At 47.2% G+C, this 15,981-nt stretch overlaps 1 protein-coding gene across 1 annotated transcript in view; it reads right to left on the bottom strand.

The window, feature by feature from the left end:
* AKAP4 (A-kinase anchoring protein 4) overlaps positions 1-15,981 on the bottom strand; it is a 116,949-nt gene that overhangs the window by 17,465 nt on the left and 83,503 nt on the right. The window contains exon 4 of the mRNA XM_029607478.1: positions 13,118-15,103. Within this exon, the coding sequence (XP_029463338.1) occupies positions 13,118-15,103 (1,986 nt within the window). The remainder of the gene's footprint in view (positions 1-13,117; positions 15,104-15,981) is intronic.

Raw genomic sequence — 15,981 nt, 5'->3', positions numbered from 1 at the left:
TCTTCCCTCTGCTCCCTCCTCCTGTTTCTACCCCTTTCCTTTCAAAGGACCCAAAGCGGCTAACATAAGGGGCAAAATTCAGTAAAATACATGTGACCTGGCTGTGCCCGTCACTAACATATTCCCCAGGTTTCCGTCCTGGGCAGTGGGAGGGGATTTTTGTCTTTTGAGAATCCTCCCCTGGATGTAATCTCCCTTTCTAGGGGAATCTTCAGTGGGGGATAGAAACCCCCTGCGGTTTGCTCAGCGATTTAGTGGGAAGGCGACTAGAGTGAGAAGGAGCAGGAGTTCTGGGTGGTCCTTGCCTCGTCCTTGGGGGTCTTGTGACTTGGAGGAGGATAAGGCGTGAGGACTTGCTGTTTTTGAAGATATTTTGGACAAGACTGATCGGTGTAAAGGGACGGGCATCCCCCCAGAATCCTGAAGGGCTGCATCGGAGATCTTTCTGCCTGAGCAAACAAAGGCCTAGAGCCACTAAGCCGTGATATATTTTCGCAGAGGGGTCCCCGCTATCGCAGGGGGTGTTGCTGCGATAGTGGGGCCCCTCCCATGAAAAAACTGTGCGGCTCCAAGGCGTGCTCTTTTGTCTCCCGGTCAAACACTGCGGGGCAAAAGTAGACGCCTAGCATCCCTTTAACGCAGTGGCAGCTCCAAACTCAAGGGACCGCCATCGTTTTAAAGGGCCACTGGCCCCCCCCCAAAAAAAAATGATTTCCCGGGAAAACATGGACGTTGAGTTGGGGGGGGGGGGTCAGGGTTGACCCCCAGCTCAATCTGGAGTCGCCAATCGAGGTGGCCTCAACTCCCCCAAAATAAAAAAATTACAAAGAGTGTCCAGTGGTGACAGCCCCAGCCCTCCCCACCCCCCTTCCAAGAGTGATGTTAAAGAAAACATTAGTAGCTCAGTGGCTCCCCTTCCCACCCCACCCCCAAAAGAGAAAAAAAAATAAGTGGTCTGGGTCTGGAGGACCCCGCCTTCCCAGATGCCCACCCTCGCCCCACCCCTGAAAGCTCAAATCCCCAAACGTATGTCCCCGATCCCCTCCTCCCGCACACACAAACCTTAAAATCAAGTTGCAGGTCCCACGGTGGGACCAGGGTGCACCCTCATACCCGGCCTGGTCAGCACCATTTTTCAAAATGGCAGCGACCTGACCTTGACCCAGCCATGGGAATGGATCAAGGTCTGGGGATCGGACCCAGGCCACGTACCTGAACTATGGAAGAGCGGGTAAGAAGTCTTTTAAATAAATAAAGTACAGGGCACAAATTCACAGTTTCCAGGATAGACCAAGAGCAATGGGAGCCGGGGGGGGGGAGGGTCCTCTGAGAGCTGGGAGGGCTTGAGAGGGTGTGGTGATCAGCACAGAAAGCCCAAAAAGTCGGGTCAAACAGCACTAAACACACTGGAGGAGGAAGCTATGGAAGTGGTGATGGAATGACCCTTCTCTGGAGCAGAAGACCTGGAAGCAGACGCTGGGAAAGCACCGACAAGGGGTTTCCTTAGCAACCAGTTACATCCACAGAAAGGTTCTCTTTTCGTGGGATTCTGGCAGTCACTTTGCCTAAGGGCGGGGGAGCTGAGGTTAAAGTTTGATGAGTAAGTTTAGCAGATGCATGGGTCAAACACAGTTGGCTTACACAAACTCTTTTGTATGCCTAAAGATTGTGTTTATATTGGTGGACTCTGACGTCTGCATAGGGTTTTTTTTTAGGAGACTTAGGGATAGGCCCGGCGCTACTGGGTGTGCATATCATGCAATTGCATGGGACGGCACACTCGGGAAGGCGGCGGCAAGGGAGCCATCAGGGTCAGCTGATTCAGAGCCTACCCTGCAGACAGTGGTGAAAATGTAAGGGAATGAGGCTAATTGCTCCCAATGAGCAGAGTGGCTGTGATTCCTCCAAGCAGTATTTTTGTTAAGTTCCTGGTTCCGCACTGCCGCACAGCCAATAACCAGGCTGAGAGCAGCAACAGCTAGCAGAATTGACCTCAGACCCGGACGCATTGGCATGGGCGGAGCACTGCCCACAAAATGCAAGTGCCTCTGCTTTTATGGCTGCAGATGGATCCCTTCACACTGATGGCCGAAGAAAAGGCCCCTGCATCTCCCCTCCCTCCCACGTCTCCCCTTCTGCTCGCAGTGAAGAGCAACAGGCCCAGCAGGGCTCCAGCACCTCACCTCCTGCCGCGGCCAAATAGTGAGAGGCCCAGTAGAGCCCTGGCCCTTCACCTCCAGCATGCATCTCCTCTGCCATTCGTGGTAAACAGCAACAGGCCCAGCAGACCTCCAGCACCTCCTTTGCCTCAGCATACCCTCCTGCTGTGGCCAAATAATGAGACACACAGCGAGCTGCTGGCACCTCCTCTCCCACCCGTGGTGAACAGCAACAGGCCCAGCAGGGCCACGGCACATCCTCTCTGGCAGCGGCTGAAGAAGGAGGCCGAGTAAGACAGAGCCTATCATAGAGCTTGTGTGTATGGAAGAGAAAGCCAATGAGTGTGTGAGAGCTTGTGCATATGTATGAAAGCCTTTGAATGTGCATGTGAGAGAGAGAGAACCAGTGCGTATGAGAGTATCTGTGCAAGTGTGTATGTGAGCTTGTGCAAGAGAGAGACAGCCAATGAGTGCAAGTGTACCTTTGTATATGTGAGGGAGAGAGCCATTGAGTCTGAGAGTGTCTGTGTATGTAAGTGAGTGAGTGTGTGTGTGTGTGTGTGTATGTGTGAGTCTGAGAGTGTCTGTGTATGTGTATGTGTGTGTAAGTGAGTGTGTGTGTGTGTGTGTGTGTGTATGTGTGAGAGAGAGAATAAATGTGTGTTAGACTATATGTGAATGAAAGAGGGAGAGAATAAAATTTGTGTACCCTCTTCTTCCCTCAATAATCTACAACAATCTTTAGGGCCGATGCAAAAATAAGCGCGGAAAGCGGGCGCTGAAAAGTCAGCACCTGCTTTCTTAACTCGGGCATGGTGCCTGCAAGGGGGGCGCCATGCTATATTACTATTAGGGGGGTCGCGTTAGCAAGGAGGCGCTAGGGTCGAACGGTTATGAAAACCAGCGTCGAGTTTATCAGAGTCTGTTTTCATAACGCAGCTGGCTGGTTATGAAAACCCACGCCGAGCATATCGGCATCGGTCTTCAATGCAGCAGGCTGAGGTTTTTTTTAACTTTTAAAAGAAGTACAGAAAAGCAGTTTTTTCTACTTTTCTGTACTTCTTTTCAATGCGTTCAGCTATTAACAGGCAGGCGTTAATATCTGAGCGATAAATGTGCGTCTCAGATGCACATTTATCTTTTTGCATGCAGAGTGAATGAGTAATAGCGTCATTCACATGCATTTGCATGTGATGAGCGCTATTACATTCACTCCACGTCAGACGTGGGTTAAAAAGGCGCTAATCCCCCTATTGCATTAGGGGGTGGATTAGCGCCTATTTAACCCGCGCCTGACTGCGGGCACCATGCCCGAGTTAAGAAATCAGGTGGCTGAGCGCACTGTATTGCATCGGCCCCTTAGGGTGAGTGAAAAACAAAAGATCACAGGTATGAAGTGTAGAGAATTTTTTAAATCCCTATTAGTTTTAATTATTTGAGGTTTTTTAGGTCTGCTGTTTTGAAATCTTTTATTGGTGTTTGGTAAAAAATTTTTTAATTTTACTGAGTTTTTAATTATTGGATGTTATTCTGTTCATTAGCCGTTTTGAAATATTTATTCTTCTTATTAGTATGGTTGATATTTTATATTTCTTGTTTGTGGTGTATGATGATTCTGTTTTTCTGTTGCTGCACTGCATACAGAATCTGACGCAGTTTCCAGTTCAGTTTTTGCCTGCACATTTTCTATTTGTATTTTATGGTCTGTTTATTGTGTATTTGGTGAGCGTCTCTGTGCTGTACATTTTTGTCCGAGGTGAGGAATTCTGCTAGTGCATGGTTTCTGTGTAGGGATCTCTTGCAGCCTGATTTGCTCTGTTTTCTTAACAGGAAGTGCATGGTTTCTGTGTAGGGATCTCTTGCAGCCTGATTTGCTCTGTTTTCTTAACAGGAGGTGTATTTTGAATATTATTTTTATATGGTGTTTGCCAATGGGAAATGTCCTTGTTATGCTCTGCACCCCTTGTTGGGAGAGTTTCCATGAATGCAGGTGCAGGGTTTATATTGGGGATTCTGTCCTACCCTGTGAAAATCTTCAGAGGAATAGCCATGTTAGTCTGGTGTAGCAAAAATGTCAAGAGGCAGGTGGCACCTTACAGACTCACCAGTTTATTGAGGACAGAGTGCATCTGACGAAATGGATGCTGTCTCGAAAGCTCTTGCCTCAGTAAATTGGTTAAGCCTATAAGGTGCCATGCCTCTTGTCATTTTTGTCCTATTCTGTGTATAGACCCTGATCTTCACTCCCATATAGAAGAATGTTATCAGAGGCAGATTCCCGCTGACGACCGGCCCGGGGATTCACTGCCCCGGCCGGCCCCGGAGATACCACGTGGTCTGCCGAGCGCGGCTCTGTCGAGCCCGCGCTCGGCAGACCACGTGACTAGAGCGACCGGCCCACCGGGGGATCCCGATCCCCCGATGGGCCAATCCGCCCCTGAATGTTATTAATTAATGCTATCTAATCATTTAGTGATAGTTTTACTAGCTGGTTTAAGCAGGCTAAGGGTTTATTTGCTGCATAAGGGTTTATTTGTTCCATGTCTAGAGATGTCACTGACGTAAATGGCCAGCACTTTGCGTCAATGGTGCAAAATGTTTGTAGCGGTGCCTCCTGCTTTATGGGCAATGGCATTCTGTCTCAGCAGGCATGGAGTTTGGAAAGAGGCAAGTGTGGAGAGAGCCATGGGACTCTCCCCCCCCCCCCCCCCCAAGGGAATGGGGGATGGGGGAAGCACAATAATTGTTTGCACAGGGCAGCAAAAAAACCTAGCACCAGCCCTGCTTAGGGAAAGCCCTCAAGCAAGAACCACAAGCAGGGCCCTGAGCTGCATTTGCGTTTGTATGTTTTGGATTTATGACACCAAGGGTTACGGGATAGGCTTCACTGCCGGTGATGGTGGGAGGCCTTCGCCTTTCTCCCACCAGAAGCAAAGAAGAGGGAGGGAGGATTTACTGGCCTGGACTAGAGCTGAGGAAAAGAAACCTCTGCTTCCTGCTGGAAGTAACCGCTTTGGAAATGTTGCACTTCCCAGAGCGCGGTTGGCTCTGCACAGTGCTGACACGTGCCGAGTCCTTTCCAGGACCAAAATCCTTTGGTTTATTTATTTATTTATAAACTTTTCTATACCGTCGTTTAGTAGTATACCATCACAACGGTTTACAGATAGGCACATAAATAAGTCTGGTTAGGATTATAAATTAGCTAGTAGGTGCCAATAAAGTTTCGGTTACATGATTCAAATAATATACGCTATTTGGATTGTGGAATGGAAATTCCATTTATATGAATAATAGGATATCCATATATGAGAATACTGTACTCTTAAATTAATCTTTAGGTATGAGAAAAAATAATAAAGAAGGGATAGCTGCTATTTGTTGACTTTTAACAGTCTGCCGGATTTCTCTTTCTTGTCCGCTAGTATTCCTTACTCCCCACTCTCATTGTGAAAAGCTTTTTTGAAGAGCCATGTTTTTAAACTTTTTCTTAAAGAGTTTTAGATCTTTCATTAGTCTTATTTCGAGTGGCAGTGTGTTCCATAATATTGGACCAGCTAAGAGATAGTGCTCTCTCTCTTACTTGTGTCAGTTTTGCTGTCTTTACAGAGGGAATGGTTAGCAGAGCTTTATTGGCTGATCTTAGATTTCTCTGGGGGACGTGTAGTCGTAGTGCAGTGTTTAGCCAGTCAGTATTTTCCTCATAGATTAGTTTGTGGATTGTGCATAGTGTTTTAAATTTCACTCTTTGTTCGATTGGCAGCCAGTGTAATTCAGCGAGTGTTTGAGTGATGTGATCTCTTCTGCTTTTTCCAGTTAGAATTCTGGCTGCAGAGTTCTGTAGGATTTGTAGGGGTCTTAGTGTTGTATATGGTAATCCAAGGAAGAGTGTGTTACAATAGTCTGTGCTCGCGAATATAAGTGCTTGAAGAACAGTTCTAAAGTTTGCTTGGGTTAATAGGGGTTTTAGCCTTCTAAGCACCATGAGTTTGGCATAACCTTCCCTAACTTTCACCACCCTTTAGTGGTGACCCTTTAGTGGTGACCCTTGATCCTCTCCTCTAGTTTTCCTTCCATATCTTCCCTTCCTTCCCTATACCTCGTATCTGTCTTCCACGCTGCTTCCCCAAGCCTCATATCTTGGTACTTCCTTCCCCATTCCTCCCATTCCAGTCTCTGCCTCCCAGCCAGCTTTCTCCCCATTCCCTTCTGACCCACCTGCCCACTTCCGTCCTTGCTTTCTCTCTCACCCCCATCACCCCCAACTACCTAAATCTCTCCCTCCTTCCCCCCCCCCCCCCTTCTCACTCCTCTCATCCCCGGCCAGTCCGATCACCAATACTTCATCTCCCTCAGCTCCGTCCCCCCATTCTTTTCCTTTCCGTCACACCCCTAGGCCAGATTGATCGCCAGTATCCCCCGTCCCCCAGCCAGCGCAATCTCTGCTCCTGCTCCCCGGCCTTCTTTCACCCCATCCTCTCCTGTTGCCCCCCCAGCTGCTTTCATTTGGTGGTTCAGAATATTGTGATTAGTGGCCTAGCTGACTGCAATGCTATAAACCTGGGGCTTTCTGCGGCTGCATTGAGACCTGTGCTCGGTCGATTGCAGGGGGTACTGCGTTGTGAACATAGCTCTCTCCAGCTCTGCAGTCTATGCACTGGCTTCCAATAATCTGGCATCTCAAGTTTAAGATGATACTAATAATATTCAAGTGGGAAGTTGCCACTGTGCAATATTATCTTTTAGCACTTCAATTTATATGTCCCCCCCTCGCCAGGATTGCTCGCAAGGGCGCAAATATATGAAAGTGCCCTCTTTTCGCCATCTGAGATTGTGTGAAACTGGACAACACGTTTTTTGCAGTCGCCAGTCTGGATCTCAGGAATTCATTGCCAAATACATTGAGGGGCGAGGAATGCATCAACAAACTTGTCCTGGAATTCTTCCTGTCAGATCTTGGAGCCTCCCTTCCTTCCTCCCTCTCCCCTTTTCCCCAAATCCTGGAACCCACCCCCAACCCATCTTCCTTCCTACCTCTCCCTCCTCTTCCCCCATCCCAAATTCCTGGGGCCAACTCTTGCAAGATCAGCCCCATGATATTTTGCCCCTCCTGCGCTAAAATATCGTAGCATAGTAAATGATCCCCCCCTTAGACTGTAAGCTCTCTGAGGATAGGGAAATATCTACAGTACCTGAAATGTCACAAAAGATGGAATATAAATTTAAAAAATGATTATTATTATTGGAACTGGCCTCTATCGAGCTATGATGCTAAAAGCCTTCATTCCCAACACCCTGGAGTTTTCCTCTATTGTCCGCTTCCCTCATGAGATCAGCTGTTATAGTGAAAGTCCTTTGCCAGGGACCACAAATCGGATCCCTCTTGAACCCAACAACACAGACCCTAAGAATTGTCATTAGCTGCCAACACTGAATGATGGCAAAAAAATGACCTTCTCCGGCCCTAGCTCTGACGCAGAGGGACCAGGAATGAGCTCCAGGTCCTTGGCATGGCAGTGCAGAGTACTTGCCACTGAGCCAGACCTTGAGGTAATTGCTCTGTTAAAGTAGAAATCGAAAGAAGAAAAGTTACAAGGAAAGGGAAAACAAGCTTCAGCAGCCTGCGCTCGGGCACCTTGTGTGCTGTCAGCAGTTCGGCATCTGTCTAAATCAGCAGCTGAGGGAGGCCTTCAAACTCCACCTCTGCTCATTTCCTAGCAGTACCCAAGGAGGTGGTGGTGCTAGAGGGTGCCGTCTGGGAAAAACCTACGGCATTCTACCAATCTACAAGGCCTCTTGACTCTTTAGCCATACGGCCTCATCCACAATCACCTTTTTAATTAAGGTCATCTAGCCCAGGCCCCCCCCCCCAAACTTGTCCTGAGGCCTCCACAGACAGTTAGTTTTCAGGATATCCACGATGAATATGCATATACTGGGTCTCTGGTGTACGCACATTTATCTCACGCATATCCGTTGTGGATACTATGAAAACCCGTCTGCCTGGGAGTCACCCATGACAGGTTTGGAAAGCCCTGATGTAGCCCAATGGCAGTCTTGGAAATGCAGCCACTTGGTAGCAAAAGCGGTTAAGCTCTAGCACTTCCCTGCCCACAATAGTCTCTGTTGGCAGAGTGCAGAGTTGGAGCTGCAGCGTAATCCGGACTCACTACTGTCCCAGGCAGAGCATAAGAACATAAGAAAATGCCATACTGGGTCAGACCTACGGTCCATCAAGCCCAACATCCTATTTCTAACAGTGGCCAATCCAGGCCTTAAGAACCTGGCAAGTACCCAAAAACTAAGTCTATTCCATGTTACCATTGCTAAAGGCAGTGGCTATTCTCTAAGTGAACTTAATAGCAGGTAATGGACTTCTCCTCCAAGAACTTATCCAATCCTTTTTTAAACACAGCTATACTAACGGGCGGATTTTCAGAGCCCTGCTCGCCTAAATCCGCCCAAAACCGGGCGGATTTAGGCGAGCAGGGCCCTGCGCGCCGGTGAGCCTATTTTACATAGGCCTACCGGCGCGCGCAGAGCCCCGGGACTCGCGTAAGTCCCGGGGTTCTCCGAGGGGGGCGTGTCAGGGGCGTGTCGGGGGCGGGCCCGGTCGTCGCGGCGTTTAGGGGGCGTGTCGGCAGCATTTTGGGGGCGGGTACGGGGGCGTGGCTACGGCCCGGGCGGTCCGGGGCGTGGCCGCGCCCTCCGTACCCGCCCCCAGGTCGCGTCCTGGCACGCAACAGGCCCGCTGGCGCGCGGGGATTTACTTCTCCCTCCGGGAGGTGTAAATCCCCGGAGAAAGGTAAGGGGGGGTGTAGACAGGGCCGGGCGGGTGGGTTAGGTAGAGGAAGGGAGGGGAAGGTGAGGGGAGGGCATTAGAGGATTCCCTCCAAGGCCGCTCCGATTTTGGAGCGGCCTTGGAGGGAATGGGGGTAGGCTGCGCGGCTCGGCGCGCGCCGGCTATACAGAATTCATAGCCTTGCGCGTGCCGATCCAGGATTTTAGTGGATACGCGCGGCTCCGCGCGTATCTACTAAAATCCAGCGTACTTTTGCTGGCGCCTGATGCGCCAGCAAAAGTACGCCTATTCGCGTTTTTTGAAAATCTACCCCTAACTGCACTAACCACATCCTCTGGCAACAAATTCCAGAGTTTAATTGTGCGTTGAGTAAAAAAGAACTTTCTCCGATTAGTTTTAAATGTGCCCCATGCTAACTTCATGGAGTGCCTCCTAGTCTTTCTACTATCTGAAAGAGTAAATAACCGATTCACATCTACCCGTTCTAGACCTCTCATGATTTTAAACATCTATATCATATCCCCCCTCAGCCGTCTCTTCTCCAAGCTGAAAAGTCCTAACCTCTTTAGTCTTTCCTCATAGGGGAGTTGTTCCATTCTCCTTATTATTTTGGTAGCCCTTCTCTGTACCTTCTCCATCGCAATTATATCTTTTTTGAGATGCGGCGACCAGAATTGTACACAGTATTCAAGGTGCGGTCTCACCATGGAGCAATACAGAGGCATTATGACATTTTCCGTTTTATTCACCATTCCCTTCCTAATAATTCCCAACATTCTGTTTGCTTTTTTGACTGCCGCAGCACACTGAACCGATGATTTCAATATGTTATCCACTATGACGCCTAGATCTCTTTCTTGGGTTGTAGCACCTAATATGGAACCCAACATTGTGTAATTATAGCATGGGTTATTTTTCCCTTTATGCATCACCTTGCACTTATCCACATTAAATTTCATCTGCCATTTGGATGCCCAATTTTCCAGTCTCACAAGGTCTTCCTGCAATTTATCACAATCTGCTTGTAATTTAACTACTCTGAACAATTTTGTGTCATCTGCAAATTTGATTATCTCACTCGTCGTATTTCTTTCCAGATCATTTATAAATATATTGAAAAGTAAGGGTCCCAATACAGATCCCTGAGGCACTCCACTGTCCACTCCCTTCCACTGAGAAAATTGTCCATTTAATACTACTCTCTGTTTCCTGTCTTTTAGCCAGTTTGCAATCCACGAAAGGACATCAGCAATGCTGAGTCTACGGAATAAGTGGCCATAGTGCCATCCATAGTAATTATGAGTACTGAAGGGGCCCACAGTTCCCAGCTAACAGTGGGGCCAATGTAAAAGGCTGAGCGTTGAAACTGTGCCCTGATATTCAGCGCAGAGTTTCTTAATGCACAAGCCAATATTTTTGTAACTCCCCAGTGCAGCAAGCTAATGTATTGGGAGTTAACAAATGCACAGAAACTGGAAAACGTGCAGAAAGAAAAGGCTTAGCGTACAATAAAACATGAGTTATGCGCAGAAATCACATTTTCTGTGTTTAAAATATGAGTTATGCAGACAAAAATGTTTTCAGCACAAAAAGCATTTTTTTGTGTGCATAAATCATATTTTACGTACAGAAATCATCCTTTTTGTGCACAAAACATGTTTTCTATGCATAAAATGTACCAACTACACAGATCCTGGCACTGGATCTCCGCCTGTAGATTAACATTAGCCCTGGAAGCTTTGCTCCACCTCGAAGTAGGAGTTAGATTTCCAGCACTAAGAAGGCATGAGTTAGGCCAGTGCACCTCTCTGCACTGGAGGATAACAGCTAATGCCATGAATAGCATGGAATTTGCGTAAATCTCCTTGCTGCATCAGCAGTAAAGTCTGAGCGCAAAACTGGTGCATACCTCTGAGGGTTAAAGTGGGCGCTGGGCCGAGCACACCTTATTACACTGGCCTCAGTGAATGGAGGACTTCCACTGGCACCCACCAACCTGTAGATTCCAGGTGTTTGGCACTTGAGCTCATAACCATGTCCCTGCTACAGCATTTCTGCCTTTGGGCTATTGCTGTTGCCTTATCTACCTATTTTGCCACTTTAAGATCATCAGATATGATCACTTCCAGACCCAAAGAACCCTGTTCCAAAGTTCTCCCATGCATCGTTAAACAGCGGGTGAAACAGCTACAGCTTTTATTTAGTCCCAATGTTAACTGTAAGGAACGCTCTTTAACTTAACCACCCCACTGGCGGGGGGGAGGGAGGGAGGCAAGTCCAACCTTCTAATTTACTAATCAGTCATCTAGGGGGTAAAGCTTGGGTACAGTTGTTTAGGATCCAAAAAGTAGAGAGCACCTGATTAGATGTGGACATTTGTCTAATAGTGACCCACACTTTTGATATCTGGGCTTGGGTGGAGGGTTCAGGATGGCTAACAATGATCTAAATTGAATATTTGCTCATATCATGGTAGTGGTGACCTGGAAAAGGCTAGGATAAAATGAGGCAGAGGTATACAGCACAGGGCTGCCATGGCCGTATGCTCTTTGTAGAAGCATTCATACAGTACTGTTAGATAAACAGTTCAAGTTGCCTCTCTCCCCACCCCATTCCACTTGGGTAATTATATTAATACATGGTTTTCACAGTTAATGTTGGGAATAAATAAATAAAGCGTGGCCATTTCATCCACTGATTAAAGAAGCATGGAAGCACTTTTGAATGCTGGCATCACTTGGTTTGCTGGGAATTAATAAGAAAGAGAAATGGGAATGGGGAAGAGGGTGGAGTGCGCAGAACAGGGGATAACAAGAAAAGTATGGCATGTCCCAGTTTACTGCAAGACTAGAAGAGTGTTACCCAGCTCAAGAGTGTGACAGCATGAAGAAAGAAGAAAGACCCAATAAGAGAGTGACAGCATGAGACTAGAAAAGAAAGATCCATCAGGAATGACAGCATGAGATTAAAACAGAGAGATCCAGCAGGAGAGAGTGACGGCATGAGACTAGAACAGAGAGATCCAGCAGGAGAGAGTGACAGCAGGAGACTAGAACAGAGAGATCCAGCAGGAGAGAGTGACAGCAGGAGACTAGAACAGAGAGAACCAGCAGGAGAGAGTGACAGCAGGAGACTAGAACAGAGAGATCCAGTAGGAGAGAGTGACAGCATGAGACTAGAACAGAGAGATCCATCAGGAATGACAGCATGAGATTAGAACAGAGAGATCCAGCAGGAGAGAGTGACAGCATGAGATTAGAACAGAGATCCAGCAGGAGAGAGTGACGGCATGAGACTAGAACAGAGAGATCCAGCAGGAGAGAGTGACGGCATGAGACTAGAACAGAGAGATCCAGCAGGAGAGAGTGACGGCAGGAGACTAGGAGAAGAGAGATCCAGCAGGAGAGAGTGACAGCAGGAGACTAGGAGAAGAGAGATCCATCAGGAGAGAGTGACAGCATGAGACTAGGAGAAGAGAGATCCAGCAGGAGAGAGTGACAGCATGAGACTAGAACAGAGAGGTCCAGCAGGAGAGAATGACATCATAAGACTGAGATGTCCATGGCCCAGCAGGAGATCAAGACAGCATGAGACTAGGAGTAGATTGCAACCTGATGGAATAGACCGACAGAGTAAGACTAGAAAAGCACGAGCTGGCAGGAGAAAGTGGCAGTGTAAAGCCCTAAAAGTGCGGTTTGTCGGGAGAGGGTGACAGCAAGAGCTTAGGAGAAGAGTGGAGCCTGTCAAGAGAACCGCATTGCCTGCTAAGAGAGTGAGACCTCACAAGGGTGGTACAGCAGGCGCTATAATGAGCTCAAAACTGGGGGAGGGAGAGAGTTTGGAAGACAGTGGGAAGCAGGTTCTGTTATAGAGTTTCTGTGGCTACAGGAAAGCCTGCATATGTCTCAGATTTGTGGATATTAGATGAGAATTGGACTGTAGGCACAGCACCAATGGGGGAACTGGAGAACCTTTTAGAGTGTTAACCAGGAATGAACAGCCAAAACGAACAGCAAAATTTAGCTCCCTGGCAGGGACATTAAATAAATACAGAGGCCAAAACCAGAATACCTGTTGACTCCCAATCCAGTCTCTCCAGTTGGCTCAGTAGAAAAGTTTGCCTTGTAGCTGCAGGTTGAAGTACAGGATCCCTTACCTGTGCCAGAACCTCTGCATCTGCTTCCCTGAAGTGGATCATGGGTATGTTGAGCTGGGAGGCAGCTGCCCACTGAAGCACCGCCTGTAGCTGCCGTGTATTCTTTCTGTCAAGGGAATTCAGGTTGATCACCAGCACTTCAGGAGTCTCTTCTTCAGATGCTGCTGTAATAATTTTAATTGACCATCCTTTCCTCGCCTCTGTGTCCACCGAACACTTATACTGCCCTGGTTCTGTACACATGGAGCCAGCTTCCTTCAGACAATCTATCACCTCCTGAATGCCTGATGGGACCATCTGATTGGCTAAGGTTTGTGGTGGGGAACTGGGGACTCTTTGCAGTTCCTCAAAAGCTCCCAACACACTGGACCTTCTAGGCTTGTTATCTGGATCGCAGATTGGGAAAAACAGGTTAGGCTCCAATTCTCTTGCTATTGCCTGACACCATTTAACGTCAGTTCTGTTAAGCATATCTTTTATGAAATGCTGCATTAGCATATGGACGCAGTCCAGTATATCTGCCTTTCGGGAGGTCTGGGACGTTAGTTTGGGACCCGGAGTGGAAAACATTCCTGTTTGGTTTGGCGTCTCACTGTCTTTTCTTGGTTGCCCTGCAGAAGGCATTTGGGAATCAAGGTTCACATTGGTGTTTTCCACAGAAGCTGAAGTTCCCTGGGAATCATGGTCTATATTGGCTTTCTTGTTATTTATGACATTGGGGGACTGCGAACTATTTGCAGTTCCTGGAGATTCCATCTTCTCACCTGCTTTGGTCATAAATTTCCAAGGCAGTTCATTACAAATTTGCCCCCGCTGTGGTAGGAGCAGCATGGTGCGTAGGATTTGACCCCGTATTTTGTTTGCATAAAGCATCAGGAAGAACCTTGCCATGTCTTCCTCTTTATCAAAGTCACATTTTATAATGGGGTCTTCTTGTATTTCCTCTTCTTGTATGTCACCATACGCCAGATTATTCAAAATGGAATCTACCAAATCTGAAGCAAACTGCTTGATGTATTCAAGTAGTCCTAGTCTGAGCAGATAAACCCACTCTGCAAATGACATTTTGAATTCTGTACCCTGGTCCATCCAATTTTCTCTCATGGGAGATGGCCAAATGTCCTCCACCATCAGTGCGTTTACATAGTTTTTCTTGCCTTTGGAGAATCCTTCCTGTTGATCCTTTAATGCTGAAGGAAGAGACCTTGATGGATATTCTTTTTTCATGGCTTGGAAAGGAGTAGATGGAATTTGTGGAAGATTCTCATTTGGCTCATTACCGTCAGGGACAAATGACTGAATACGTTCTTCCGTTGCTTGGTCTTTATTCTGACTTAGTGACAAACTCTGAAGCTCTGCTACGTTATCAGGGCTCGCATCTATCTGCTTAAGGCTAGCTTCAAAAAGGCCTTCATCAATGACGTCCTGAGCTACTTGTGATGCAAATTGCAGTGTAGTAGTATAAGTTAAGGAATTGGTTGCTGCTTCCTCTCTAGTGGTGGATGCCAGTTGTTGAACGGCGGGATCATTAGCAGTTTTGCTGTTTTCTCTCATTGCTTTCATCTCTTGGCTGACATTGTAAAGAACAATGGAGGTGAGTAAAGTTGCATAGATGGGTACTTCATCCACAAAGTTCTCAAAACCAGTGAGTAATCCTATCATATCCCATACATTCAAAAAACAATAATCCTGGCTTGCAAGCCCTGCTTTTTTAGACAACAGCATTAAGTGCTTTAGTATGTACAGTAGGGGCTTTTTAGCTGGCAGGTTCAAATAGTTGCAAAATATGTTGTTGCTCCCCATAAACATATTGGCCATTGAGTCCCTTGAAGGAGTGCTGCTCTTCCATTTATATCTGTAGCACACTTGATCTATTACATGACGGAATCCAAGTGCAAATTTCTCCAGATCAACAAACAAGGAAGTTGGGTCAAGATTCTCCTCTGTGGCTGGTCTGAAAAGGAACACTGCCCCATCAGCTGCACCCTATAGTTAGAAACAAAACACATTACTTACAATAGCTCAGTTTCCTCCTCCTCCTCCTCTTCCCTCCCCATTAAATAGACCTTCTCTCCATGTATGGAATTCTACTGCAACTTACCTTAGTAAATGTATACATATTAAAGAGGAAAATTGGTGAGCAGTGAACTATGAGCGTTTTTTAAACAGTAAAGCGGTTGATAAATGCCAATAAATGATAGTTTTGGAAGTTTACATGGTCATAAACTTGCCAGTATACCTGATAATTACAGATAAAGGGTACAGAGATGGGGGGGGTGGGGGTCTGGAGGAGAAGGAGGAAAAACTGAAAAACTGGAAGGTCAGGTGTAGAGATCCAAATGGCAAAGGTTAGCCTCCATCTTTTCAATATCAAAGAGACAAGGTGCAGTGAGGACTATGACTGGGATATAGCCATACTAGGCTACACTCTGTTCAGAAAAGACAGGGTAGATAGGAAGATAGGAGGAGTGGTACTTTATGGGAAGAATAATACAAAAACAACAAAAATACAGCAAATATTAGAGATGTGAATCGTGTCCTCGATCGTCTTAACGATCGATTTCGGCTGGGAGGGGGAGGGAATCGTATCGTTGCCGTTTGGGTGTTTAGAATATCGTGAAAATCGTGAACCGGCACACTAAAACCCCCTAAAACCCACCCCCGACCCTTTAAATTAAATCCCCCACCCCCAAATGCCTTAAATTACCCTGGGATCCAGCGGCGGTCCATAGCTAAATCGGGGGAAGGGGGAGGGCAGGAAAACCGGCACACTAAATCCCCCTAAAACCCACCCCGACCCTTTAAATTAAATCCCTCCCCTCGCGAACCCCCCCCCAAATGCCTTAAAGTACCCTGGAGTCCAG

Source organism: Rhinatrema bivittatum, chromosome 6 (assembly GCF_901001135.1).
Source record: "Rhinatrema bivittatum chromosome 6, aRhiBiv1.1, whole genome shotgun sequence".
NCBI classification, from domain to species: Eukaryota; Metazoa; Chordata; class Amphibia; order Gymnophiona; family Rhinatrematidae; genus Rhinatrema; species Rhinatrema bivittatum.
Note: the sequence above shows the minus strand (reverse complement) of the source record. Positions and strands in the feature narration are given on the sequence as shown.